The sequence below is a fragment of the Malus sylvestris genome, chromosome 7 (genome assembly GCF_916048215.2).
Source record: "Malus sylvestris chromosome 7, drMalSylv7.2, whole genome shotgun sequence".
Classification (NCBI taxonomy): Eukaryota; Viridiplantae; Streptophyta; class Magnoliopsida; order Rosales; family Rosaceae; genus Malus; species Malus sylvestris.
Genome location: NC_062266.1, coordinates 6,264,373 through 6,292,053, shown reverse-complemented (window position 1 = coordinate 6,292,053; position 27,681 = coordinate 6,264,373). Strand labels below are relative to the sequence as shown.

The 27,681-nt window shown below is 38.4% G+C and overlaps 3 protein-coding genes across 9 annotated transcripts; 1 reads left to right on the top strand and 2 right to left on the bottom strand.

Moving 5' to 3' along the window:
- The first annotated feature begins 622 nt into the window (after positions 1 to 622).
- LOC126628656 (uncharacterized) lies at positions 623 to 6,552 on the top strand. 2 transcript variants are annotated; one of them, XM_050298427.1, is made up of 4 exons: positions 623 to 923; positions 1,228 to 3,420; positions 5,290 to 5,600; positions 5,842 to 6,552. In XM_050298427.1, exons 2-4 carry the CDS (start codon positions 1,244 to 1,246, stop codon positions 6,201 to 6,203), a joined length of 2,850 nt encoding a protein of 949 aa, XP_050154384.1. In that variant the 5' UTR covers positions 623 to 923; positions 1,228 to 1,243; the 3' UTR covers positions 6,204 to 6,552. The 2 variants fall into 2 exon arrangements, with proteins under 2 accessions (XP_050154384.1, XP_050154383.1); XM_050298426.1 differs by having other exon boundaries at positions 623 to 3,420.
- A 1,156-nt stretch (positions 6,553 to 7,708) lies between these two features.
- On the bottom strand, positions 7,709 to 11,254 carry LOC126628657 (uncharacterized). Of its 4 annotated transcripts, none has more exons than XR_007625514.1 (4): positions 9,146 to 11,254; positions 8,810 to 8,924; positions 8,656 to 8,735; positions 8,144 to 8,292 (listed from the first exon to the last, which is right to left on the bottom strand). XR_007625514.1 is itself a non-coding variant. In XM_050298428.1 (3 exons), the coding sequence occupies exons 1-3, from the start codon at positions 10,712 to 10,714 to the stop codon at positions 8,069 to 8,071; spliced, it is 1,920 nt and encodes a 639-aa protein (XP_050154385.1). In that variant the 5' UTR covers positions 10,715 to 11,254; the 3' UTR covers positions 7,709 to 8,068. The 4 variants fall into 4 exon arrangements, 2 of the variants coding, with proteins under 2 accessions (XP_050154385.1, XP_050154386.1); XR_007625513.1 differs by having other exon boundaries at positions 8,160 to 8,304; XM_050298428.1 differs by lacking the exon at positions 8,656 to 8,735 and having other exon boundaries at positions 7,709 to 8,304.
- A 2,026-nt stretch (positions 11,255 to 13,280) lies between these two features.
- LOC126628821 (ABC transporter D family member 1-like) lies at positions 13,281 to 27,397 on the bottom strand. 3 transcript variants are annotated; one of them, XR_007625608.1, is made up of 26 exons: positions 26,974 to 27,397; positions 26,288 to 26,567; positions 23,986 to 24,210; positions 23,152 to 23,349; positions 22,491 to 22,945; positions 22,155 to 22,281; positions 21,994 to 22,072; positions 20,778 to 21,016; positions 20,340 to 20,644; positions 20,133 to 20,241; positions 19,846 to 20,004; positions 19,049 to 19,148; positions 18,653 to 18,761; positions 17,980 to 18,070; positions 17,591 to 17,715; positions 17,302 to 17,451; positions 17,141 to 17,213; positions 16,617 to 16,797; positions 16,381 to 16,539; positions 15,091 to 15,267; positions 14,762 to 14,998; positions 14,437 to 14,600; positions 14,284 to 14,336; positions 14,058 to 14,136; positions 13,655 to 13,851; positions 13,281 to 13,562 (listed from the first exon to the last, which is right to left on the bottom strand). XR_007625608.1 is itself a non-coding variant. In XM_050298659.1 (25 exons), the coding sequence occupies exons 1-25, from the start codon at positions 27,033 to 27,035 to the stop codon at positions 13,765 to 13,767; spliced, it is 4,023 nt and encodes a 1,340-aa protein (XP_050154616.1). In that variant the 5' UTR covers positions 27,036 to 27,397; the 3' UTR covers positions 13,281 to 13,764. The 3 variants fall into 3 exon arrangements, 2 of the variants coding, with proteins under 2 accessions (XP_050154616.1, XP_050154617.1); XM_050298659.1 differs by having other exon boundaries at positions 13,281 to 13,851; XM_050298660.1 differs by having other exon boundaries at positions 13,281 to 13,851; positions 15,091 to 15,252.
- Positions 27,398 to 27,681: the final 284 nt, after the last annotated feature.

Genomic DNA, 27,681 nt, shown 5'->3' with positions numbered 1-27,681 from the left:
ATCCAACACCTTGCATATACTGATAACATTCTTGACTTCTCTCTCTTGGAAATCGGAGCTCAAAGGTTTGAGCTCAACCTAGAAATCTAGAGCTCATAGAGCTTCCTCGGCATCCACTCTTCCAAATGATAAAAATGATGAAATGAGTAAGGGTTTTTGGTATTTATATGTGGGCATTTTAGTAATTTTGGTTTTGTACATGGTGTGCATGACTTGTGCATGGCCGGTTTGTCTTATTTATGTCCCAAGATTAAGAAAATGTCTCATTTGAGAGTATTTCCCTAGTTTTTAACCACTTTGCACAAGTTTAGACTCCAAATCAGCAAAATGTGAGTTATGTGCTTGCCGCACCATTACTTAACGACCAATTTAATGAATTGGCTAATGGTTATATGACATTAAATAAATATTAAGTAAAAGTATGAGATTGAAATATTGTATGGGGTTGGAATTAAATACAAACTTAAGGGGTCAAAATATTGTTTTCCTTAATCACGAAGTAAGTTTAAGCAACGTCTTTTTTCTTTTCTTTTTTTGGGTCAAAGTAAGTATAAGCGACGGTTGCGATGAAGCCTAAACAGTCGTAAAGTTATATCCTTTAAAAAGTAATCCTCCAGTCAAGGTAGATGCAATTGAAAAGTGCTCCCCACTAACAAAACCGCATCGTCTTCTTCCCAGTTTCCTTCCAACTGCGTCGATTTCTCAGAATACTCTCTCAGCGACCAGCCCAGAAAACCAAGAAATTTAAATTCCCAGTGGAAGAACGACGGTCTTAACCCATCAGTTTCTCTTGCCCGTCGGCTCCAATCACAAAATTTGAGAAGAAAAAGCGGCAAATTTCTGGTTTATGATCGAGAACTGAAGGAGTCTGAGAAAGATCAATCGTATTCATGTACAGAAATTTCATGGATTCCCAGCGAAAGGTTTGAAATTCTCACTTTTCATGGAATTCAATTTCCGTTCGGTGATCTCTGGTCGAATAATATGAATGTTTTTCTGATTAGGGGTTTCCCATTTGCACTGTGATTGGATGGGTTACTAGGGTTAGGGTTTTCGAGCTCTTATTATCATATTTTTTCAATTATATGAAATAAAAATTTGAGGATTTTTAGCTGTGAATCTCAAAATGCATTCTGGGAAGCATGAAAATTTCAATAAAAAATCTCCAGCTTCTAGATTACATGCCCCCCACCGATTTGAATTGGGTCCTGACCCGTATAGTAATAGTGGTAGGAGGAGTAATATGCGACTCGAGGCGGCTGATCAGTCTATTGGGAGGAATTTGAGCCCTCGGGGATTGCCAGGGGATGTGGGTTTGAGTCAAAGGACTGATTCTGTTGAAAGGAGGGACTATGGTTGGCATTTGGGTCGTGGAAGGACTGATCGGGTGAGGCGGAGGTCAAGATCCAGGTCACCACTGCAGCCTTTTGGTGACATGCGGAAAAGGCCACATTTTGATGAGGGAGTCGGGGTTTTGCCTAGGAATTATTCGCCACCTCTACTTGCACCTGTTCCTGTGGAGTTGCAACACAGACCTGGATTGGCTGAGCCTGCAATATATAGTGTGAATGACGTTTCAAATAGTAGACGAGTTTACGGGTCTGAGAATAATGACTCTAGAATCAGTAATGAGGAATTGAATGGAAGCAGATTGTCAGTTGGCGGTACACATGAGGCATTGAGTAAAAAATCAATGCATGTGGAAGATGGTGCGGTAAGAGGATCAGAACCCGCACTTATCCAAGATAACACTGTACTAGGAACATATTGGCCACCTCCGGACCTGCATCCTGTGACAACCCCTGCAGAAGGCAGTGAACACCTACCATCATCATCACGGACTATGAATGTACGCCACTTTCAGCAAGAAAGGCCTCAGTACATGGATCCTGTTGCTTTGGATAGATTACCAGTGACAGAATCCTACAAAGGAGAGAAACACATTTTTCCTTCAAGGGATGGTTTGTACCCAATGATGTCAAGTGCTCTTAATACGGATTTTCATGCTAGAACCTCCACAGACATAAGGAGTGACTTTCAAGATTCCTACCGAGGTGGCCATCACTTACCTTCTATGGATGAGTTTTCAAGTAGCAGCCGGAAGTTTATAGAGTCCTCGAGCATTAATGCATATAGGCAAAGGCCACCAGCAGATTATTCTAGAGATCCTGATTCTGGCAAAAGGAGTCTGGCAATTTACCAGAGTTATAGTCCTACTAGAGGTGAGCATGATGATTATTATTTTCCCAAATCAAGGGGAATGCCAGTTGATGATCGCGGATATCCATCTGATGACTTACATAAAATGATGCCTCCACAACCTCAACTTGACTATGATCATACTCGAATGGTTTATGAGCATCAAAATTTGTCAAGACCTAGTATTATGAACCCTGTTATGGATAGAATGGATGATACTGAGGGATTTTCTGGAAATTCAAGAAAGGGCATTATGATGAATAATCCTACTTTGCAAGGGCAATCTTTAATAGACTACCCTGATTCAAGAAGAGTATCAGAGACATCAAAGCACGGTGCAGAATATTTGGGTTCAGGACGCACACATGTCAATTTAGGAAGGAGAAATCCACAAGATTATGAACTATCCCATTTCAGGGCATCCCAAGATTTTCAGTTCGCACATCCAAAAGAAGATTATGGTTTTGAAAGAGATGTGAATATGAAGTATCAGGACAGGCTGTCTCCTGTATCAAAATATGAGTCAGAAATGCGTGGACATCCTGCTGGAATGCAGATTATGAGAGATAGGATGCTCAAAAGAAACTATGCTACTGAAGAACATATGAGTACACATAATCCTAGAACTATTATGTCTAGTAAGTGGACATCTAGTGAATTCCAAGATTTATATGATAGTGGTGAAGAGTGGAATGATGGAGATGTAGGCAGTTTCTGTACATCTGCATCAGCTGGATTTGATCATGATAGATACAGTAAGGCTAAGAGGGTATTTGTTGGGCGCCGTCATGATGAATATGAATATGATGATTGGTTGCCATCTCAACACTCTTTTGAAAATGCGCAAAGGCATTCAGTCAGATTCTATAAACAAGGTGATCGATATATCAAGGGTCATCAAAAGTCTGGTCCATTAAGTAGGCATAAGCCGCGCCACACTGATATAAAAAGTGGTGTTCACAAACAGCACCGAGTTTGGAAAAGACATGATAGTTATTTAGAAGATGTCCATGCAAGTGATGGTACTGATGTTGATTTATCAGAAAATGGGCTGAGCTCTGCAGGTCCTGAGCCATCCGAGGACTCTGAGGAGTTTATGCAAATGGTAAATGAAGCCTTTTTAACATTTTCTAAAAAGCTAAATATGAACTCGGCTGTTCGAAGAAGATACAAGGAACAAGGAAAGGCTGGAACTTTGTTCTGCATCGTATGTGGCCGAAGGTCTGTTTTCTTTTCTGTCATGTTCTTTCTAAGTGGGACTCCAGTTTTCATCTTTTCATTCAGGAGGTTTTTAGTATTGCTCGTATTGATGCAGTCAACTGCTGCAGTTATTTTAAGCTTTGTTACTTAGGGTTCTTTAGTATTACTCAAATCACTTGTTATGACCTTAAATTTGTGAAAGTTATGTGGTCTTTTGATTCTTTCCTTATTGTTCGTTGGGTGAACATCTACTAATACGAAATGGTGTTTGCGGAGTTGTTCATTACCAATCATGGTTGAAATTTCCAGGAAACATGGTTTTTGTAGTGGGAAAGACAGACACCATTTGATGAAACAAGGGTCGTCCTAGTCCAGCAGAAACTGACACAGGACCTGTTAGTGTTTTTTAGTTCCTTGTTCACTAGCAAAAGTAAATGTGGATCTTCTATACATAGTTCTAGGCTTTGGTGCTGCAAAGAGTTTATGCAAATTGGTTTATTGTTTGAGGTGGAGGGATAGGATGTACATAGGATGGATTGTAGAACAAGATTGAAATGAGGTTCTTGGTTTGAAATGATACATTGATTCAATTAGGCCTCTCAGAAAGGGAAATCAATTTCTCATTCCACACTCTGATACAAACTTAATTGCTGAAGCCATTTTGGTATCCAGTTATTGGCATCCAGGTCGAAATGCCTAGTGTGTCATTACTCATACATGTATTTATTATACCTGAACATTTTAGGAAATATTCTCAGGACTTTGAAATGCCTTTGGAGGACATTCATTCATGAAGGGACATTTTTTATTTTTTATTTTTGTAATGCATGCAAAAAATGTGATCATAAAGCATATCTGTAGCTTATGAAGCAGTGTTAAGTTCCATAGCTTCTCACTTGGAGTAAGTTTATCTTTGAGGTTCTGGAGTCCATCATTGTATTTTGTAGATCGACAGTATGAAGAAACTGGCCAGTTATGTAGAAACTAGTTAAGTAGAAGTTAGCTAGTTATAGTTGGTAAGAAATGGGAAAGAAGATTTGCAATGAAAATTGGAGTAATAGGTTCTGAGGGACTATAATATGTGCATGAGTAGGTTTAAAGTTCCCTTTCACAAGAGCGCACGGAGTGATCTACGAAGTCAGTGACATTGAGATCAATCATTTGGTTTGGTAACAATGCAGGGTAATAATATGATTTTTCATGTTGTTATCATGGGAAGACCAAATATTTACTTGATTGTAAAGTTAAATGTGTGGGCTACTTCCTATATGCTCTGTGGAAGATAATTTTGAGCTTTTAGAAAAGATGACTAGAACCCAAATTAGAAATAAATAATAAAATGTCATAAAACTTCTAAGGGTGAAATTAAGAAAGCATTCGTTGGACAAAGTTGTATTGAGAGTTAGATGCGCATTGGTTTGTTTAGTTACTGCTCCAAGGTTGATGCGTACTTACTTTTATGAGGATATCTACTATGTCAGAGAGTTGTGTCTTAAATTGATACAAGTCCGTTCCAAGCCTGATAATGTGGTAGTTTGTTGCTGGTATAAAGCATCACACCTTATGAATGTGTATATTACTGGATATGAAGGAACGAAGCCCTGCCTCAAATGAGAGGCAAGATGATTAATTTGAATCAACCAATACTGTAGCAGTTGAGGGTCTTAAAATTGCATATGGTTTTGTATTCACTGTTTTTTTTAATGAAGTTTGTCTTTAATTTTTGAATTTTTATATAGGATACTGATTAGGGCGTGAAATTTGTATATGATTCTACTTAAATGGGATATTGTAGATGTTTCTGCCTTGATTTTATTTTTTCTCTGGTAGAAGTGGTACTCGCGAATACTATACTTTTTCAATTTTTTATTTATCTATGCTGTGTTGCAGCTTGTCGAAGGAGTTCATGGACACTCAGCGCCTGGTAACACATGCATATATGTCTCACAAAGTTGGGCTGAGGGCACAGCACTTGGGTCTTCTAAAAGCAGTTTGTGTTCTGTTGGGATGGAGTACCATTGTCCCCCCTGACACGGTCACTTGGGTTCCCCAGGTCCTGCCCAAGGCAGAAGCTTTGGCTCAGAAGGAAGATTTGATTCTCTGGCCTCCTGTAATTGTTGTCCACAATATTTCTATGTCCGACAACAATCCTGAATGTTGGAAGGTTGTATCCATGGAGGCGCTCGAGGCTTTTCTAAGAAGTGAGTGACTTCGTTTTTATTATTTTTAGTTATACAGTACTTACTGAAGCTATTAAATGCTTGAGCATAAAGTTAGACAAAATATCAAATAAGTAAACTAGAAAAGAAGGTAATCACGTTGTATGCAGGCTAAGCGGATATCAAGGCAAGGTACCATTTGGGTTTCTGGATCTTTAAATTATTTGGAGTAAGGTGGACAATTTTTTGTTTTGAAACTTTTGAGTTCAACATGACATGGCAGGTAACGGTTTAATCAAGGGAAGAATCAAGATTTGCCTGGGCAAGCCTGCTGACCAAAGTGTTTTGGTGGTGAAGTTCTTGGGAACGTTTACTGGGCTTGGGGACGCGGAGAGGATTCAGAAGCATTTTGCAGAGCATAAGCGTGGCAGAGTAGATTTTGAGCGAGCAACATCCTCGAATGGCAAAATTGTGGAAGCAGCAATGCAGGGAGACAACCCGGAGGAGCGATTTCTATATGGGTATATGGGCATCGTAGAGGACTTGGATAAAGTGGATTTCCATACCAGGAGCTGGACTGTGATAAAGAGCAAGAAGGAGATTCAGGACCTGGCCAATGCTCCCGTCAAACCTGGTGAGAGGTAGTTCATTGCTGTGCACAAATACTGATTTAAGAATCATGCTTTAGGTTTACCCTTGTAGAACATAAAGAGAACGTAAAAGAAAATGTATCGTGTAAAGAACTCCAAGTCACCTATAGCTCGTGTTATCAGTGCAATACTGTATTCTGAACTCCTGGAATGCCGAATAGTTTGCTTGTAATTCATTATGTAAACATACTAATGTACCGTGTATGTGTCAATTTCGTAGTCATGTTTGTGAGGCGGTTTCAAAGATCGTAATCCAACTCACAATGAGTGTGTCACCATGTGAACTTTTTGATGATCCGAGAAGATCGACATTTTGTTAAATTTAAATTCTCGGTGTTGGTGTTTGATTTGTTTTGGAAGTAGATTATATGGTTATTTTTGGAACAGATGGCGATCTCCGCACTTGGAATGTCACAAGTCCGTAGACTGTCCAAGCCACCGGCGATATCGGAATTAGCTGCAAAACGAGCATATCATAATAGTTGAACGGATTCAAAGTAATTCTGTCAGATGCTAGTGCCGAGTCCTAAGTCACACAAAAGTGATTAGCATTCGTGTCGTGCTGCAGAATTTGTAAGGAGAAAATCTTTTAACATATTACTGGCTTGAGTTGCGTTGGATGCTTACCAAGTTACCATCCTGGGGGGAGATTCCAGAAGCTCAGGAAAAAGGACATCACATTGGCCGCAATTTGGTGGCCTGGCGGAGAAGAGTACGTCCCTGCTGCTCTTTTGCGGTAAAATACTGTTCTTTCAACTTTGCACTGGGCAGGGACGTATCGAATATTTTGGAGCCCTTGTGCGAATTTAATAAAAAGGTCTTCCGTATTTAAAAATAAAATAAAATTTTAACAATATATTCAAACTTAGTAGGTCTATTGTGCAACAAATACGAAAGCAAGGTCTATTGTGCTTGATTCTTGTTATGTCTTACGTTTGATCTCCTTTGTTTCAGAAAATTAGTCCGAAAATAATACCAACTACGGTCAGAAAGAGCCGGATGACGTTGTATGTATGGTTACTTCAATACGACTAATGAGAGTTACTGGCTTGACATTTAAGATTCCATGCAAATACACATATTTGATCATGTTTAAAACAAAACAAAAAAAAACTTATCTCTTAAGCTATTTCCTCCAAATGTACAGATCATTAATATAATCTTAATAGAGTTATCCACGAACTCACCAAGGAGATTTTTTAATTAATTTATGTATGATGATCTTGCCCGGTAATTAGCTTATGTGACTTGTGGCAAAAGCGTCCTATGTAGTTTAATTTTATTAATCTTTTGATTGCTTTTAGGGCATTCTTGCAACAATATTCGCATCGTAGTTGGAGAAAATTTTCTACGTATCTACTATATAAGTTGACTTGAAATTCTTAACAGATAAAACCTTGACACCTGGCATTTTAGTCAAACTAAATGCCAATAATTTAGAAATATCCAGCTCCATAAATGACGGGAGAGTAAAATCCCGCTTCAATACTGTCAAGGTCATCATCAAAATGTCAAGTAATTATTTAAATTGATTTATCATACAGAGCACCCAAACAAGAAGGTTAAATTTTGCTATATTTTCACTTTTTCTTTTTTTGTTTTTTTGTTTTACACCCCCAAGAAAATCGACTATTTCGACCCGTACACTATCTGATAATTTGACGATGTGAGGTTTAATAATACAAATGTACATCCAATTAAAACCTGTACAAAATTATAGCACTCAATCCATGACCTGTCCTCCAAAGGCTTCAACAACAGCCATGCGGGGAGGGGGCACCAACGGCTGCAAAATCCTTCCTGTAACCAGAAAACTGTTATTTCCGACTGTCATCAGGATTCAGAAACCACCTAAATTGGTCAATCAAGAACATAATCAGCAGCGGCATCCGGTGATCCGAGAACCAGGGCAGCTTCAGCGATTCTAAATGCCATCGTCGCTTTATAAGTTGACAAATCTGCGTTCTGCATGAGTAACTGAGCCCGTTGTCGTTTGCGGATAGCAAATTCCACAGATCTCTGGGCCGCAGCTTTCGCTTCTTCAACTTTATACACAGCATTCTGCTCTTGCATCGCATCTTGTTCTGCAGCCATAGCTGTATATCAATACAAGCTCAGATATACAGTTCTCATATAATAAAAAGCCAAGCTGAGAAATCAGATCTTTTACAGAAACAAAACAGATAACACTTAAACCCCTAACCGAAATACCTTTGCCCAAACCCGAAGTCAAGGTTTTATTTTCCTTCAGGGGGTGTAGCTTATGTTTCAAAAGTTTGTCCTTCTATGTAGCTTATAGGAAGATAAAATTGAATCGAAAATTACAAAAAAAAAAAAAAAAAGGGGCAGGATTAGCATTACGATGGATTCTACAAGCGACCCTCGACAAATAATTGATGCGGGTACTTATAAAAACTTCAATTGGTTTCAGAAGTTCGAGGCCTCACATGATATCAAGTGTTTGTTGCAGGCACTGGGAAGCTGATGAATTAATTAAAATTCAAGTGCCAATGCCATGTAGGCTACCCTGTAAATTTATATTAACAAGGATGGTAAAACTCACTGTACAACTAGGATCGTGCAATAAGAGAATTAAATTACCTTGCAAGAAACTTGGTTGTTTTCCTCTACCAACTTGACTTGGCTGTCGCTTGAATGATCTTCTCTTGCGCATGATAGGCTTTGGGTCTAGCAGAGATCTCTTCGACTGATACGCCTGTTAACAAAAAAAAAGGTTCAGTAATGCCAACAAACAACCTAATTATAAGAACTTAAAAATGCAGATCAGATTTACTCCGAGAACTACTCTACAACAACAACAAAGCCTTTTCCCACTAAGTGGGGTCGGCTATATGAACCCTAGAACGCCAGCACTCGGTTCTGTGTACTCCGAGAACTACTCTAGCAAAAGAAAATGAAGCATAATGTGGCAGGTACCTGGAACACCCTAAGCAGTGATGATACTCGCTTCTGCTTCCGTTTATTCATCCAATAACCATACACAGCCTCTATTACTTCCCTCCTTCCCATCTCCGGACAAAGATTTGCAGCTGGATTGTCATCAGAGAAATCATACGGTCTATAATAAAATGCCTTCTCGATTGCATCGACAATTAATTCAAAGTTATCCTCGGAAACATGGTCATCAAGTTCATCCTCAGCAACAAAGTCACTGTTGAACTTCTTCAGCCACTTCTCATCATCAGAGTCCATGTCATAATTTGCATCTCTCTTTCCCACGGCTCTAGACAACTCATCAACATTCATAGATATGTACGAATCGGGCCTGTGGAAAGGAGTATGGTGACCATCTGCATATCCTGGGACTTCATGCACACCGGGCACGGGGATGAACTTGACAGCTGGAGATGGGACAGAACGATCGGAGCACTCCTTGTAAAGGTCCTTGAAAATATACCAATCAGATCGATTGGGAAATTCTAGCTTCCAACCATTATCCCCAATATTATCCGCAGACCACGTTTTAACATTCGTAAGACGGTTTTTAGAGCAGGGCCTCATTACTTTCTCTGCCTTGTGGGTGTAACGGGTTAATCCATCTTTCTTGATCACAAGAAGCCACTCTCCAGATGAAGAGGTTTCTAACATGACGGTTGCTCCATCTTCCCTGTAACATTTGCCCGCTTCAGTGATCAATATATTTGCCGAGCAACATGTAGAATCCAAATCCCGTGCTGATCCCTCCATGGTTGAACCGTCTTCTATCAGGTTACCTACAGGGGAAGTTGGAACTGACTTCCTACGCTTATTATTAGAGGCTACAGAAGAAAAAGGGTGGCCTTTCTTCCTAGAACTGATTATCTCAGAAACTAAGGCTCCATTGGGCTTCCGAAAGGCAACCAGCGAAGGATTTCTAGATCGCCTTCTGCTCAATGAACTCCGCCTCTTCTGAATACCACGGGAAGTTAAACTGTTCCTATACAGTGAGTTTCTACAAGCTAATTTTGGAACTCTTGCACTGGAATGCGAAACCGGTATGCTTTCAACACAACCCACATGGGAATCCAGCTCCCCGCTCGCCTTCCTCCTCTGCCTCCGAAAAAATCTCCGCCCATACATTCTATCATCGGAACCACCTTCCTTCTCCACATCCGCAGTGGTGCGCTTCCTCTTTCGGGTATACACAATCCCATACATCTTCTTCTGTTTAAGCTCATCTGCCATAAGCTCATCTGCCAAAAGCTCATTACTTTCAGGCTTCTTAGCCACTGGAACTTTCGAAACGACGGGGGTTTGCTTCGAACTCCGGATGTGGTGGCTCCCGGGCCATCTCTTGGGCTTTAAAGAAACAACAGAATCACTGGCATGGCTTTTCATGACTTTGAGCCAGTCCTCATCGCCACGGTGGGCCCTCTCGAGCTTGGACTCGGACGACTCGGGCCAGAGGCGGCGGCCGGACCGCAAAACCCGAGCCCCGTCCACACCGCCCTTGGCCGTCCCCATCCCGAAAACCCTCGTGGTCCGCCTCATCTCCACTGATGGCATTTCCGTGCTCAGATTCCGGAGCAGCACCACTCTGGGCGCACTCCTACTCGTCGTCCTCCTCCTTCTCCTCCTCGACTCGCTGAGTCGCCTAGTCGATCTCCGAGTCGACTCAGTCCCAGACTCGGGGTCGGGGAAAACGCGGAACTCTATGCGCTCGGTCAGACTCGGGGTTGGACTCGGAACTCGGAACGAGTTGGGTTCATTAATTACAAGAAAAAAAAAAGAAATTAACAGATTTTTCCTATTATTTAGAAAAAATTATCAACAAAAAGAAAAAGAAAGTGTTTGGCAGTTGAGAAAATGAATCAGAGAGAGAGAGAGAGAGAGAGAGAGAGAAATTAACAAGTACGATTAACAAGAAGTACACAACATCAACAGAAATACATACAGAGAGAGAGAGAGAGAGGGAGAGACTAATTTACAGGAGACGCAAACCAGATCTAAAACTAAGAGAGAGAAAGTAGAGAGAGAGAGAGAGATTGGGTTTGAGAGAAAGAGAGAGAGAGAGAGAGAGAGAGAGAGAAAGCGGGAGTGCTGGAGGGGCGGACTGGTATCGGCTAGGGTTTATGATAAAAAGCCACAAGGGGAAAGAGGGGGGAAAACCAATCGCCGACTCAAGTTAACCGTTGGATGGAAGATGAACGGTTGGGATTGCGATTTATTTGTTGGTTTTTATAGGGATTCGATGGTTCCAATGAGAAAAAGGAGGAGAGAGAAAGATGAGAGTGGGTGAGTGAGGAGAGAGAGAGAGGGGGGGGGGGGGGAAGAAGACTGAGACCGAGGGGAGAGGGTTGATATTTTACGTAATGTGGGTGGGTAATTACTGAAATGGCCTTTGATGTGACGGGGGGATAGGGGGGGATTTCAAAGGATTGTGTGGGGGTGTTTGGTCTTTTTGCGGCCGTAGGGATTTCGCATATTTGGGGATAAAAAGCCGCGACTTTTGCTCCCGTGACTTCGGGATTTAAACTAGGTAAATCGTGAATGGGCAAAATTAGAGGGATTTTTAATAAGGAGTTTTAACGAAAAGCCCACGGTACTGTTCATTTTAACGAAAAATCACATTTTTACACTAAAAAGTCAAACCTGGTACTATTCACTTTATCCTTTATTTTGTCCTTATCATTAAAACTCAAAGTTTTCAAGCCATTTTCATTAATTTTTCTTTTTTAATATTACGTAATATTGAATGATAGAAATAAATAATTGAGATTAAAACAAAAAATTTAAATAGTTATGAAAATTAAATTTTATAGCTAAATTATATAAATCATTGAAGAATATGAACATTGAGTCACACTTTGAAACTACAAGTCCGCTATAATTTTCACTAATTTTTTGTCTTTTGCAAAGTTGCAATTCTGGTTGGGTCATGTCACATCTCGGTTCAGGCCCCCCCACCATATCCTAAGTTCGATTCCGTCGTAGCATAATATTGTCCGCTTTGGGTCTCGATCACACCCTCACGGTTTTGTTTCTGGGAACTCACACAATAACTTCCGAGTGGGTCACCTATCATGGGATTACTCTCGTATGAACTCGCTTAAGTTCGGAGTTCTGATAGAATTTGAAACCAGTGAGCTCCCAAAAGGCCTTGTACTAGGTAGAGATGAGAATATACATATAAGACTTATAAGATCCACTCTCCTGGACGATGTGAGATGTTACAGGTCAACTTAACAATTCGACTTTTAAACCCGTTGAGCATATTTTGTTTTAATCAAAACAATATTTTTATTCTAAACTACGTTAAGAGGAAGGGAAGGGTTTTGATCGGAGACTCACTAGGTTAAAGGGGAATGCGCTATCCATCACTTGCAGAGCAAAGTTTTTTTGTTTTTTGTTTGGAACAATGCAGAGCAAGTTAGAATGAGGTAAAAACTTGAAAGAATCAAACTTGATCAAATTCTTTTGTTGAGTTGGGTCGATTCATTATTTAATCATGTTTATTGTTTTTGTTTATTTAATCATCACAACCTAAAATTAGATTGTGTTGAGTTGGGTTGAGTCAGAAGAATCGCCTTTTTTTCTCTACTATGATAATAATCATGTTTATTATTTTCTTTTGATTTAGTCACTATGATGGCCAGAATAGAGGTGTATAAAAAAAATAGTGTGTGCATGGATACAGTGACTTTAAATGTGCTTGAAATTACTAAGATTTTGAGGCTGATGGTTTTTGATATGTAAGTTTAGAAGTCCTAAATATTTGATGTGTTTGTTTCATCTTTCAAGATAACTATTAGACTGTGAAAGTAGGCACAAGTTCTTGAAATAAAACACTCAAAAGCATTGATATTACCTCACCAACTCTTGGGTGGAAATTTTTTTCATAGAGCCAAGTATTCAAGCAATAACTCCACATGTCATAAAATAAGCGGAGAGACGCGCCTGCTCTTGTATTATGACATGTGAAAGAGCGGTTGAATGCCAGGTACTTAGAAAAATCTCTCCTCGCAAGTGCAAAGACACTACCACATAAACAGGTACCGAGCGAAAAAAAGGCAGTCAGAGACTCAGAAACAGATGAATAAACTTGTGCAGGCTCCGCTCGAAAAGACCCATATCTTAACAACGTGATTGTTTTATTGACGAGCTTTTCAAGCCGAACATACGACGAGATGCTCAATGACACATTGTTTATTTTCTTCTATATGGAGGCTCATCAATATGATCAAATTATGAATTCTTACATCCCAAACTTTTGGGAAAATTGGGGGAAACTGTACATATTAAATTTCTTTCACCTACCCAGATTATTACTCTCTTGTATTCTCCAATCTTATTGTCCACATTTCGACAGTAATGCCCCGATAAAACGAAGCAATCGGCTTTTCCTTCAGGCTACCTGTCACGTACGAGCAAAGAAACACAGCTTTCCTCTAATGGACTTCTAAGATGTATTACTTAGGGTAGGTCTCGAAAAATAAACCATCTTACACTGTACAAAGGGTTAACTGCAGATGCCAAGCAGGGTCAGCTCATTGCTTTATTGGACGTAGCTCTCAGTACCCTAGCCGACCAATGGTTTGTGATTCCGGCATGTCGACTCATTGCTTTATTGAACGAAGTTCCCAGTTACCCTCACCATCAATGAACCGTAATTCCAGGGAATGGAATGGTATTAGAGCAGGACGCTGAGAACACGTGAAAGCAAAAAACAATAAATAAAGTTTGTGACTCAACACTTACCCTATGGTGCTAAATTTTGAGAACTAACTCACACTAATGTCCGGCAGAGAGGCTCCAACAATAAAACCAGATTAATGTCCTAAAAGGTTCATCTCATGTACACCAAAATGCAGAATGATATACAGCTACATATAGTTATAGAAGTACTTACTTGTGAGGAGGTAACAACTGTGATATTCATGTCTTTCGCGAGCCGATAAAGTTGTTCTTCGACATCAACGCTCGTAGCACTGCCAGTTGTTCAAGAAATAGAAAAGGAAAACGGAAAAAGAAGAAAATGTAAGAAAAAAATTTGTGTAGAAAAGATATTAGATAGTGACGGACATCTCTTTAGAGTGAAATAAGAGAACAAACAAATGGGGAGTTATGCCACATACTTGGTGCATTCATCAAGGATCGCAAATTTAGGCTTGTGGAAAAATAAGCGTGCCTTCAAAATGTAAGATATCATGTCAGACAACATAGAAATCCTTGAAAGAAAATAAAACAAATTGCTGCTCAAGAAAGAGTTGAGACTCATATTATCATACCATGCCCAATCTCTGCTGTTCCCCAAGAGAGAGCGTGTCCTCCCAATTCAGATTCGCATCCCAACCACCTTCCTCTCTTCCCAAAAGATAACTCAATCGAACATTCTCCAGAATAGTTCTTAAACGCATGTCTAGAATATTGGTGTTGTCAGAAATTTCTTCACCTGAATTAGAACAATTAAAATCTTCAAAACCTGGTAGTTGAAAAGTCATTTATTTCCTAGGGTAATAGTTAGCACTTATATCTCATAATCCAAAATGAAACATATGACCCATACTAACCCACATCTATATAAGAGAGAAGAAATTTCAGATAGAAATTTACCTTCTCGATACAACTTCAATGCCCTTAACTCAGCCTCCTCACAAGATAGAGGATAGATAATTTGATCCCTGAGTGTTCCCAAACATGTATACGGTCGCTGAGGAACATAAAACACTCCACAACCAGAACCAATATCTTCCTTAACATGTTGCGACGGTTGAGAGATTCTTCCACTCGTGATGGGCCAAAGACCTCTAAGAACTCTAAAGACAGAACTTTTACCACTCCCATTTGGACCTTTAAGAATCGCATACTTCTCAGTTGTAGATTCCACAGCATATTTAAGAAATAGTAATATGTGAAAAAAGAAAACAACATTAAACACTAACCAGTAACAAGCAAGCTTTTCCCAGGTACTATATCACATGTTAACTTCCTGGCCAACATTTTCTGTGATGGGGTGATAATATTAACTTCAGAGAAGGTAATGGCATCTTCAGAATGAAAATCTCTCCCCTTAGATGGTGACAGAGTAACAGTTTCGGAAGCCCCTGAATAACCAACAACTATGGATACATGAATGAAGAAATGTCAGATAACTCTAAAATAGCTACATTATTTTATTCTAATAGATTTATCTTATGCAATACTAAAAGAATATTCAACTTGGCAATTTAAACACACAAGAAGCATATACTAACTAATGAGAAAATCAGAAAACAGGCTTAGACAAAGGTACATATGCACAATTCATCTATGCGGTGGTAAGATCTTGATGTTTTTTTTCAAAAATATCATTTAGGTCATTTGTACATATGTTTCAGTCACAGAAGCCACCATCGCGAAAACAGGCTTAGACAAAGGTACATATGCACAATTCATCTATGCGGTGGTAAGATCTTGATATTTTTTTTCAAAAATATCATTTAGGTCATTTGTACATATGTTTCAGTCACAGAAGCCACCATCGCCCAAGGCATTAAGTTGTAAGTAGCATAATCTTGTTTGATCAGTATACTTTTCTAGCAATGGAAAGTTCTCAGCTCTAATGCACCAATACGATAAGTATTCTCTATCCCTACAAAATGCAGACTAGTGACTATATGTCAATACCCTGATACACTTGTTTTTTTATGCAAGATTGTCAGTTTACCATGCACTACGCTTTTTTCTTTTGGGTTGGCACATAGACTTTACCATGCATCAGCCGCTATCTGTCGAATTACATTGTGGGCTATGTAGGTTTAATTCTCATTAGAACCCATAATACCATTGGGCAAGAACAGGCACAAGAGTACGTTTTTCTATTACAACCTGGATAATAGGTTCTAAATGGAAACAAACCTCTAACTAAGTGGGACTAAGGATGCCCACATATGAACCTTCCCAGAAGCCAAAATGTTGGGAGACACAAGCAGCAGATAACCTTTTTTTTTTTTATCCATGGTATTCACATCTACAGAGAGACTCATGGAATGGATCTTAATTGCTACACTAAAAAAGATGGTTACCATCTGACTATGTAACAAAGCGCTCAAGAAAACCTCTCTCAATGGCCAAAAAATGTTATACCATTAGTAATTTGAATTCATAAATGTGGTTGTCATTGAGTGGGGAAGATGAAAATCAATAGGAAAATGATGCAACTGTGACATGATTGTCGAACATAGAAAATGTACCAGATTGTGCAACATCTAGAAGCTCTTCAAGCTCAAAAATTCTGTTGATGCCGCCAGACAGTTCAAGGAACTTCCTATGCAATTCCAGAATGTCGCCGAAAGCTAAAAAGCTTTGAGATACAACAGATGCTAAGAAACGCAATGCATGTGCCAGCTCACCTGAAAGTGTTATAACATGTGAGAGATAAGAGAGATTATTATAAATGCATCTATATAATAATCATAAATAAACCCACCTTGAGTGGATATCAATGCTCGGTCTCCCTTGTGTTCCATGGCATATAACAAGCTCAGCCCCCACGTCACATTATGTGGAAGTTGTTTTGTGGTAAAATCATCCAGAATACCAAACAACCACTTCTTCTTCAAAAGAGACGAGGAGTGATCAAGAAGCTCCTTGAACTTAGATTCAACCATCTGTTTAGTAATATAAATGTGAATCCGTTAAATTAAATTACCATGCATACATAAGTGGGCACTCAAAATACAAACATTGCACAATAACGTTCAAATTTATTTCTAAACTTGCATTAATTTCCAATTTTGGTAATCAATATAACTGAGTCAGAGATGAAACAACTCCTACATATTGTCATTTGGAAGAAAATAGGCATTTGATTTGTTTTTCTTTCCTTCATTTTTTTTTTCAGGAATGAAGGGATACCGAAGAACACTTTATGAAGACAGTATGACATGTACCATTTCACTTTATATATGATATTATGATTTGGACCAAGATTGAGGATTTCAAAAGGCTTACAGCTTTTTCTCTAGAACCACCTCCAAAGAAAGCAACAGACTCGGCATGAGCACGCAATCTTTCATGCATAAACCTAATTCATGAGAGATATCATATCTGAGATTCGCATTTACCACAAATGACTCAACATCAGCAATATAGGAATCAGAAACTAAAGTTACCTGAACGTTCCTTCAAGTTGTTGTTCTTGACTCACTAGATCACCAAATTCAGGGGTAACAGCCCTCAGAAAACCTAGACCCAGTAACATATAAGCATATAATATAGCAACTCCCCTCCGCCCCGTCAAAAGCTTCATTCTCCAGGTGAACCTTATAATACCAGTAGCACACAAAAGTAAGAACCAAGAATAGAAGAAGCTAGTCCAACTTTCAGAAACTTCAACAAAGGATAATAAAAGAAACCGAGCCTTGCACAAATTTCAACATGGCTAAAGAGCTCAGAGCTCACCAGAGAATGTCCACAGATGGCTTGACCATTCCTGTAACCAGTCCCGACAAGTCAGAGGTTAACTTTTCTAGGTCCTGAGTAATTCTCTGATCTGCATCTATCTTCTTACTTGACATGTGGAAGACCTACAGCGTATATATTGACAGAATTGAATATCATTCTTGTACTTTTGACTAAACAGCTTTAAAAAAACATACAAATTGCTGCCAACTGAACAAAATAATATGAGCATGTTAAAACATTTAAGGCTGCTAGACAACTTCAACCAACAGTTTCACAAAATTCTCAAAAAATAAAAAGCAAAAGTAAACACTTTAAGAATTAAATGAACATCAAAAAGACCTCCAAGAAAAAAAAAAAAACTGATCAAATAATTTCGGTAAGGCTACCTTGTAAAATGCATTATTTCTCAAGTAGTTCTTGAGTAAATGTTGAGTTAAACGGATCCTCCACCCAAGAGCCAGCCTGGCTGTCAAGTGCCTGTGCAACAAAAACATAATTCGCATTACCATAAGAGCATTGTCATTCAGTTCCTTCGCAAGCTTTAAACATGCATGTAAAAAAACATATGCTAAGAGAACCCTCAGGTTGTGGCACACATGGAGTCTTGTGATTAGACCCCCTTCAAGGATCATCCCTACAAATGATAAGCCAAATCGGATACATGAGTCATGTTTGTCTGACACTATGTTCATCAACCTATTTGACCACAATTAGGTGACCAAGAGTTTCCAATATGGCTGACCTAGTGAAGGGGGCCTAATATCCTAGTTGACTACGCACAGAATGGGACCAACAATGTTTTCCTCTTTTCATAAATTGAGGTTCCCTCTCTAGAATTTTTTTCTACAGACTAAGAACACAATAATAAAATATTATGGTTCGGCTTCAACATCTACACTAAAGTAATACAAAAAGTGAACAACTTTATCCAACAAAGCTCAAAAACTATAAATAATTGAACACAAATTTATGTTTAGATAAACACAACTAGGGGAAAAAAAAATCAGACAAATCTATGTGGTTTAGAACGTTTTACATTCCATTGAGTAATGAAACTACCTTAAAGAAGGTGCAATGAAGGACGATGCAGCACTCTGAAGCACACTAATGCCAATTAGACGAATAAAGGCTGCCTTATCCTGCTCTAATACAAATTTCACAGTGGTTCCTGCATAAAATAACCACACATTGGCCATGGAACAGAGAAGTTACAGGAAAGAGTTCAGTTTTGGCGCTCACTAGGGGCTTCTGTTGTGTTTCGTTTTAGCATTATCTAGCATTTGTATTACTGCTCTGATATTAATTTCTATGTAGTAGCCATACTTGAAACTTTAGTGTTTCAGCAGTAGTTAAATTAAGAAGATAAATGACATGTCTACTCAAATAAATAACTTATAATTAAATTAACCACAGGTTACTCAAATATTCTTGTGCTTACTAAAGGAAGAAAAATACCATTTAATGAAGCAATACGATCTGAAATCCATGTTCTCGATACCACGAGAAGAGCAACTGCAAGCAGTTGTGCTCCTTGTTTATCAAGGACTGTGGGGATCTGGACAAGTGGTAAGGAGTTCAATAAAATAAATATAGCTTCACGATCTTAGAAAATGGTCAGAAAATAGCATGATATAAATAAGGTATGATGGGCAAAGGAAAATGCAGTGTCCACATTAAGAATGTATCAGTAAGAAGTGATACCGAACAAACAAACTTCAAAGATACAATAAAACAGGACAGAAGACTTTTAAAAGATCTGATGTCCCCTCATGTCCCCTATATTGATTTCATGCCACGTGTCCACCTACTTAACTATAACATATCTTGTTAACCTTCCATAAGATTAGAAAAATAAAAACTACATTTTAAAAAGAGAGAAAAAAACCTAGCAGCTACCACCGCAATCGCCCACCCAACCCCGACATCCTACCGGTGCAATCACCCACACCACCGGAGGCAACTCCCTCCACTACCTGCCGCCAGCCAATGTGAGGGCCCCAACAGAGGGAACGCAAAAGACGGGAACGGAGGATACTTGCATATAGTTAAAAAAGTACAAGAGACTGCAACTATGTAAAGTCCTATACCCTAAGAGAACAAATAAAAAAATTTCATTTAACAATCCGTATATCTTCATATATATTGAATTTAAAGTGATTGAGAGAATTTAAATGTCACTTTTTGGCCAACAGAAGAACTTTCACATAACAGCCATCTGTAACGTGATTAGAAGTAACAGTATAAAAACTCACCAGTACTTTGAACATAGCTGCTATTCTCACTGGCAAAGCTCGAGGTGGCCTTTGGAGCTGTGGAACAAATGGAACTATGGCACACTGATCCTTAGAAGGAGACACTGCTATCACCTCACCAACGTATGATTGTGCCTTCAAATTTGAGATTGTGGAATCCTAGAATTGAATTAACAAACAAATTTGTTAAACAGCTGGGTAAATATAAAAGGCATTATATCTAACACTAACATAGAAGTAATAAAAGTAAAAAGTAAAAATAAAAATAAAAATTGAAAAACACGGACCATTTTAATCGTGGTGAATGCACGTTGAACTGTCATTGCATCACTCAGCCTGTTTGACTCAGACAACATCATGTTTCTCCCACCTTCATTAAGGAGAGAAGAATCCTCCCTGGAATAGTACAGGGAAATTCTAATAAACAATTCTCTAGTATTTTCAAAATTAGCAGACACAAATAGTGCAAGATAAAAAAAAAATTGCAGTCCAACCTTTTGACCTGAACACTCCAACCACCTTCACCATCCAAGGACAACACCACATCATGAAATGCAACTAGTGCTGGACGATGGGAGATAGTAATGCATGATGTTCCCATTGCTCGAACTTTAGCACAAAAACGTTCCTCCATGTCAGTTGTGACAGCACTCGTGCACTCATCAAGAATTGCAAATTTAGGCTTATGATAAAAAAGTCTAGCCATCCCCAGTCTTTGTTGCTCCCCGAGAGATAATTCATCACCCCAATTTATCTCTTTCTCGGGTGGATACCGGTCTAATAAATACTCAAGGTCAACCTTCAAAACAGAACACACAAATTCCATCCAATAATTATGACAACTATAAAGTTCCAATAAAACCATCAGAATATTTACAACACATATATACAAGGAAGTGACAAGGACAAAAAGGATAAAACGGGAAAATCACATTTCTCAATAACTCCACCATTCCACTGCGTGTGAGTGGTTCAACCTCTTCATCCGCAGTAAGAGGATAAATCAACTGATCCCGTAGTGTTCCAACAGCTGTGTACGGTCTTTGTGGTACATAGAAAATTTCTTTATTGAGATCAGTTCCAACACCAGGTTTCACAATATGGCCAGATACCAAGGGCCAGAGCCCTCCTAGAACTCGGAAAAGTGAGCTCTTCCCACTACCATTTGGACCTTCAAGAAGATTTCCATAAAGTATAAGTTCAATGTATTTCCCAACACACTCAAAAGTTCAATGTGTCAAAATCAGCAGATACTTTGATGGACACACACTCACTCATCCATCTAAAGTAGAGCATGTAAGAATCAGCAGATACTATTTTCTGGTCGAAAAATCAGCAGATACTTTGACATACACACAATAGGGCTTGAAGCACTATTTCTGCACTCCCCTTGACCAAATCCACCCATATTAGGATTACTCATTAATGGTTGATCAAGTTTGATATGTTCACTTTCTGAAAAAAGAAGTTACAGTCCTGGAGAGGAACTTTAAGAGGGGAAATGCACTTGGCACATACCTAATCACGTAGCTGTAGAAGAAAACGTACAAGCCCAAAATGAGGGATATGAGAAATGGTGCCCTTAACTAGCGCCTACTTGTGGATGGAGGTCAAATTTGATTAAACCAATGGATGCTTTGTAATCCAGTAATCAGTAGTTACTTCTCGTTAACTCTCTTATTGAAGGGAGAGACTTATATCCCCACAAACAGAGTTGGACTCCAAGCCTCCAAACTATTTTTTTCATAACTATGAAACCAAACATACTGATATATTGGCAGCATTTTGAGTACTGGAGTTCCACTGGAGGTCCTCTATCCCAATCTTAGTTTTCTCACAAGCCCCACCCCACACTCAGTTAAATAATACAACTTAGCTAGACCCTACCCTTCAAACAACCTACTAGACAAGACCCATCATAACTACCAGAGTAAAAATCAATGTTCCAAATGGAGAGGCTGCCAAACCCTATACATAAATAATATCATGTAAAAACAGATATTTTTCTTTTCCACTTAATAATGAAATTGAGCAGATGGTGGCAAGAAACACAAAAGATAAGAATGAATGATGGCAAAGAGATAGGAGACAAGTACAAATAATATGAGGTGGCACCATATGAAAATAACCTTGAGTCCCAGTACTTACCTGTAATCAAAAGATTAGATCCTGATTCGACCCTAAGTGACAAATTATCCACCAAAACATTACCCGTGGGCGTGACAACCTGGACGGCACCTTCAATATCAAACCATATAATGCACAAAAATGGTACAACCAATGTAGAAAATTCAGTAAATTATACACACCTTGACACCTGCAAATTCAATGTAATCAGCTTGACTAAAGCAATTTCTCGTCCCAGAAGATTTACTATTAGCCACACTTAACTCTCTTGATATGGCCAATAATTCATGAATGCGATCCGCGTAACCACTGTAGAAAAAGAAAAAGGAGTCAAATTTGAAACAGTTGGGCACAGGACATGCTTTATGACAATACATAACCATAGAAGACCACTTTGAGTGAAATCTCATATTTATAAGAAAATAAAATGCAACTTATCCTATTCATAGAAAGAGTTTCGTTATGGAAATTGCAAGAGTTAGCAGAGACAAATTTCTATTTACAATCTAGCCAATTACCTGAGCCGATTTAGTTTTCTTGAACTTATCGAAAGAGTTCCCAAAGACTGAAATAGTGAGATTATGACACTAGTATGATATCTTAAATTGCTTAACATCTCTGCACGGCCTAAAGTTGAAGTGTCGGGCCTCAGATGTCCCGAAAAGAAAGGCTCAATAATCAGTATAACAGCAACTGTAGCACCAAGATACTTCAATAGAAAATCTTGAATCATGCCAAACCACCAATGGTCATGAAGGACAACACGCATATGCCCAATCAGTGTCTCAAACTTCTTCTTAATATGAGATTCTTCTCTATTCTCCCCACCATAAAATGCCACACTTTCTGCATGGGTCCTTAATCGAGAATGAAGCTGCCGGTACTCCCCTTCCAATTGCTGTTCTTTGGACATTAGTTTCCCAAAAGCAGGAGAAAAATTTCTTATCATGGCCCCAGCCCCTAATACATATGCCTGAAAGGTATCACAACACGTTCAGCTGGCAAACTACAAAAGTCACTATTTACCATCTTAAATTGCAAGTTATGAGAAGGTGATCAGATTGTGCCAAGACATCTATCTTAAATAGCAAGTTATGAGAAGGTGATCAGATTGTGCCAAGACATCTATCTATATATGTACCCCTGCTAAGATTCAAAATCAGTGCAATGGAAAATTACCAATATCCAGAAGACATATTTTGGACTGGCATATGAACATAACCGCCAAGTATAAAGTACACCATCAGTGACAGCTGTCAAATCATCCTGTACAATTTCACTCAACTCTGAACAGAACTTTGGCACATCACTTGCAATTCGCTGTTCAGGATTTGTTATGCGACCATCAACATGAGACATTTTGTAGTACGCAATATTCTGTGATTCAAACAAGAATCAAACACAACAATAGAAACCACAATACAAAGAGAAAGCCAAAAAAAAAAAAAAATGCATACAAATAAAGATTGATATTTTCTTGGTCAGCTTAGGGTGAGCAACAAAACAAATTAAATCAAATTTGCATAATTTTTTATGAAACATGAGTGCCATCTTTTTGGCTACAGCTAAAGATTGTTGACCATTTTATTCCAAACGAAGATCAAAAGTAAAAGCAATCAAACTCGCATGAAAAATTAATATAAGACCATACAAGAAAATTGCACCAGTAAAATAAAATATAACCAATGCTAAAAGAAACTATATTCATTATAGTAAGATTCAAGTCACTTGGGTGTCTCATTGTTGATGACTTCTTTACAGTTCTTCTGTTTTTCAATGTAATGGCACCAGTATAATAAAACACAACCAATGTTACTCATAATCTAATGTAATCAGTTATGAAATTGATATGGTTACCACATTCGTTGAGTATAAAGATGTGAAGCAATTTGAAAGAAAATGCAGAGAAGCAGATCAAGGTGAAAGGAAGATTAACTCGCAACATACTATCAGGTAATAAAGATAATAATAAGAAAAACCATATTCCAATATCATTATAGTAAAAATAACTACCTCAAAATAATGGGAATGGATAAGTTTTGTCAATATTTTTCTGAACCGCAGACTTAAGGTTCCTGTGATGTACTTTGAAGTAGAATGCATGGTTGATACAAGAAAACATAATAAAATATTTTCAGAAATCAACCGAAAAAATAACGGCGCACGTCGAAGGAAAGCTGCACGGAATAGAAATCCTTGGACTTTTGCTAGTCTGTTGCTCAAAGCAGCTCGCAACACCTGCAAGCAATACACGTGGTGAGATAAACATAGATACTTCAAACTGAGAAGACTGACTCAATACATGCTAAAAAATATAGGTGTTTCATAAAAGCAGGAAATCAAAATTTAGCTTGCATTGCATTAAGAGTCTCTTTTATTCACATCTTGTCAAAGAATTAATAATACATTAAACCTTTATTTTAAACATCTAATGATCGTCCTCCAATCAATGTTATAATATACATATTTGTTTCTTATAAAAGTACAGGTGCATGTTATTAGATTGTACAAGGAAAATGGGCATGCAACGGGTGTGCAAGTATATGCATACATGCTTGTTCGAGTGTACTTAGGTAAAAATCGTCAATCGAAATGATCAATGTAAATAATATCATGTTAATGAAGTGGGGACCACTTGCAAGACAACAAGGCCAGCTTTTGGATATCTCCATAGATCATACACTTAAGTATGATATACTAATATGGATCAGTTACATTTATATATATATATATGAAAGACTTTTCATTAGTAAAACAATAAACAATACAGGGGGCAAGTTGTCCACAGGTGTAGCTATGAGATGCTAGCTAGTCAATTGAATAAAGACTGCAAAACAGAGCTAAACAACATGGCAATCATACAATCTTTTGATTTGGTAGTGTTTGGTTTTTGGGGTTACAATTACTTCAAGGAGCAGTCAAAATCTGTACTTTTGGGTTTGAGTTTCTTTTACAAGAAAAAATTCAACAAAGTTGATTAACAAAATGTTCAGCAACTATGCTTACTTTTAATGCTGATAGCACAGTAAAATTCTTCAACTTGAGACTCCTGGAAGCCTTAATGTGATTCTAAAGATTCTTTACATTTCATTAACATTTTTTTACTGCCAGGCCACCCAACCCAACTACAAAGCCAATTCAACATAACTATCCTATTTACAAATACTAACACAACCACCATTAACTTTTATTTTCATAGGTCAAAACAACTTTGAAAAGATGATTCACCTAACCAAGTGTTCTCTCAAAAAAAATTTTTATTCCTGTTACTCCTCATCCCTTGTTCCTTCAAAAATTATTATATCTGTCTCCATCCACGCCACCCAAAGATTGCTAACACAGCATATCTCCCTAACACCATACCCCTCTTTCTTTCACCGAATAATAGTTCAGAAGCATTTTTTTTATATGCACAGCAATAAGACGGTCTTTTCTGAACCATATAAGAAGTATTCACCCTCCCATCAGCCATAGTCTAAAGCTCAAGTGTAGATGGCCTTGAGGCGCGCCGGCCTCAAATGCTCCAAAGGGTGGAATCAAATAATTTGGTGTGTCCCCATAATTGGTGCTATTCAGAGGCCATCTAAGTGAGTGTGCCATAAATGTTCAAGTGTTTACCCTTAACAGCACCAATTTGATAACTAATAATGTAATCCTTCAAGGTTCAAATGCCAACAGTAAGTTAAAAACTTAAAAGTTTGTTGGAGCTACAGTACACACAAAAACTGTCAACTAGGAAAAACACTCGTTAAATGCTCAAAAGTCTGGAATCAAACACTCAGGTGTGTACCCGTAATTGGCCCTGTTCAGAGGCCATCTAAGTGAGTCTGCTATCCAAGTGCTCAAGTGTTTACCCTTAACAATGTAACCCATCAAGGTTGGAATGCCGACAATAAACACTTGAATGTTCAAATGTGTGGAGTCAAATACTCAGGTGTGTACCCGTAATTGGTGCTATTCAGAGGCCATCTGAGTGTGCCATCAAATGCTCAACTTGTTTACCTTAACAGTAACACTCGTTATTAGAATAAATGTAGTATAATTCTGGAAACAGGGTTGACTTATGAAATTTGAGTTGAAATAGTCACTAAAGATTATTACTAACAAAACCTATTATGAAGAGAAACTCAAGGTGCTTTTCTTCTGTCCACGAGGGGGGGTGTATTTGGAGCTTGTCCAAGGTTTTTGTATAGTCATATTATAGAGTAATGGGCATTATCCACAACCAAAAACAGAAAACAAAAAGGGTATTAAAAGTAAACGACAAAGTAAATCGAGCTTTTTTGCGTATAATGTTTACAAACCAGAAGCTTACCACTATGGAGAGTAAAGATAAAAGATCCCTCACACCCATTTGCCCCATCTCAGATAAGAGAATTGCAGCAAGGACATGAAGAGACTTCAATCCCCCTTTCTTACGTGGAGGTTTCTTTAACTTGTGATCGTTCAACAAGGCCTTCTCCGTTGTTTCTTCACTATCATTAAGCCCATTGTAATGACCATGAAAAGCATGTTTTTTATGGTTTAGTCGCGATTGAACGTATGCAGCCGTCCCCCCAGCAACTACGATACCAGTGGCAAGTAGTAAAGTTTTCCTGTGCAGCAATAACATTAGCACAATGCCATATCCACCTTCGCATATTTTCCTCAAATCATACAACATGAACTGCTAAAATATATTTATGCCAATCGGAACCACAAAACGCAGAATTGCAAAATTAAAAGAAAAAATTCAAAATTTATAATCCGGTACAGAATTCCACTATTAAAACATCAAATTAAGACAGAAATCTCGCAGAAAATCGGATCTAGCAACACCCAGATACCAATTAATCAAAAAACCAAAAACCCATCCAAATTAACCCCAGAAATGAACCATGCCAAAATAACTAAATAGTAAAAAGCTGATGAAATTGTGTAAATACAGTGGAGAATGTGGAACTAAGAGTCGGTTAATACTGAAAAGCTTCGATACAGATTGATCAATTGATCGAATAATACCTCCTCGACGCCATGAAATTGCGGCCATGCTCAGTCAATTGCAGCAGCTGAAGCGACGGCATGGCTGAACCAGTGAAGAATTAAAGATTCGGAAGCAATAACCACAACTGAGCCGGCGGGCGGGAGGGCGGGCGGGGTGGTTTCAGCTTCTTCTTCCTCTTATTCTGCTCTGTTTCGACCTCTTCGACTCCCGAGCTCCATCCAAATCCAAACGGACCGACATATGAAAATTGGGAAATTGACCCAGACCAATTGTTAAGAATTTGTGACGTATGATGATCATGTATGATGCATGAAGCCTAGGGAAGAGTAATGCATTTCTTTGCGTGGACAGTTTGTCTACCCTACCCAACCAACTGGGTCCTCCGCCTCTCTCTCGACCTTCAAATTCCACCCCACACGAAGTTTTTTCGTCCGAAATGGTTTTTGGTTAGGAGTGAGGATCCTCGTCGGATGAGGATTCCGATTCTTAAATCAATATATTCTACGGTCATAAATTATTATAATTTTTTTATTAAAAATTAAATATAAACAAAATTTGACGAAAACTGACCGTACCATATATATGAACAAATGTGATTGAAGAATCTTCAGAATCCTCACAAAGATGATCTAGTGAGAATCCTCTCTCTTTAGTTAGCGTGATATAGGGTTAGGATTTGAGAGTTAGGGTGTGTTGTACTAAATTATTTCAAATTGAACTAACTT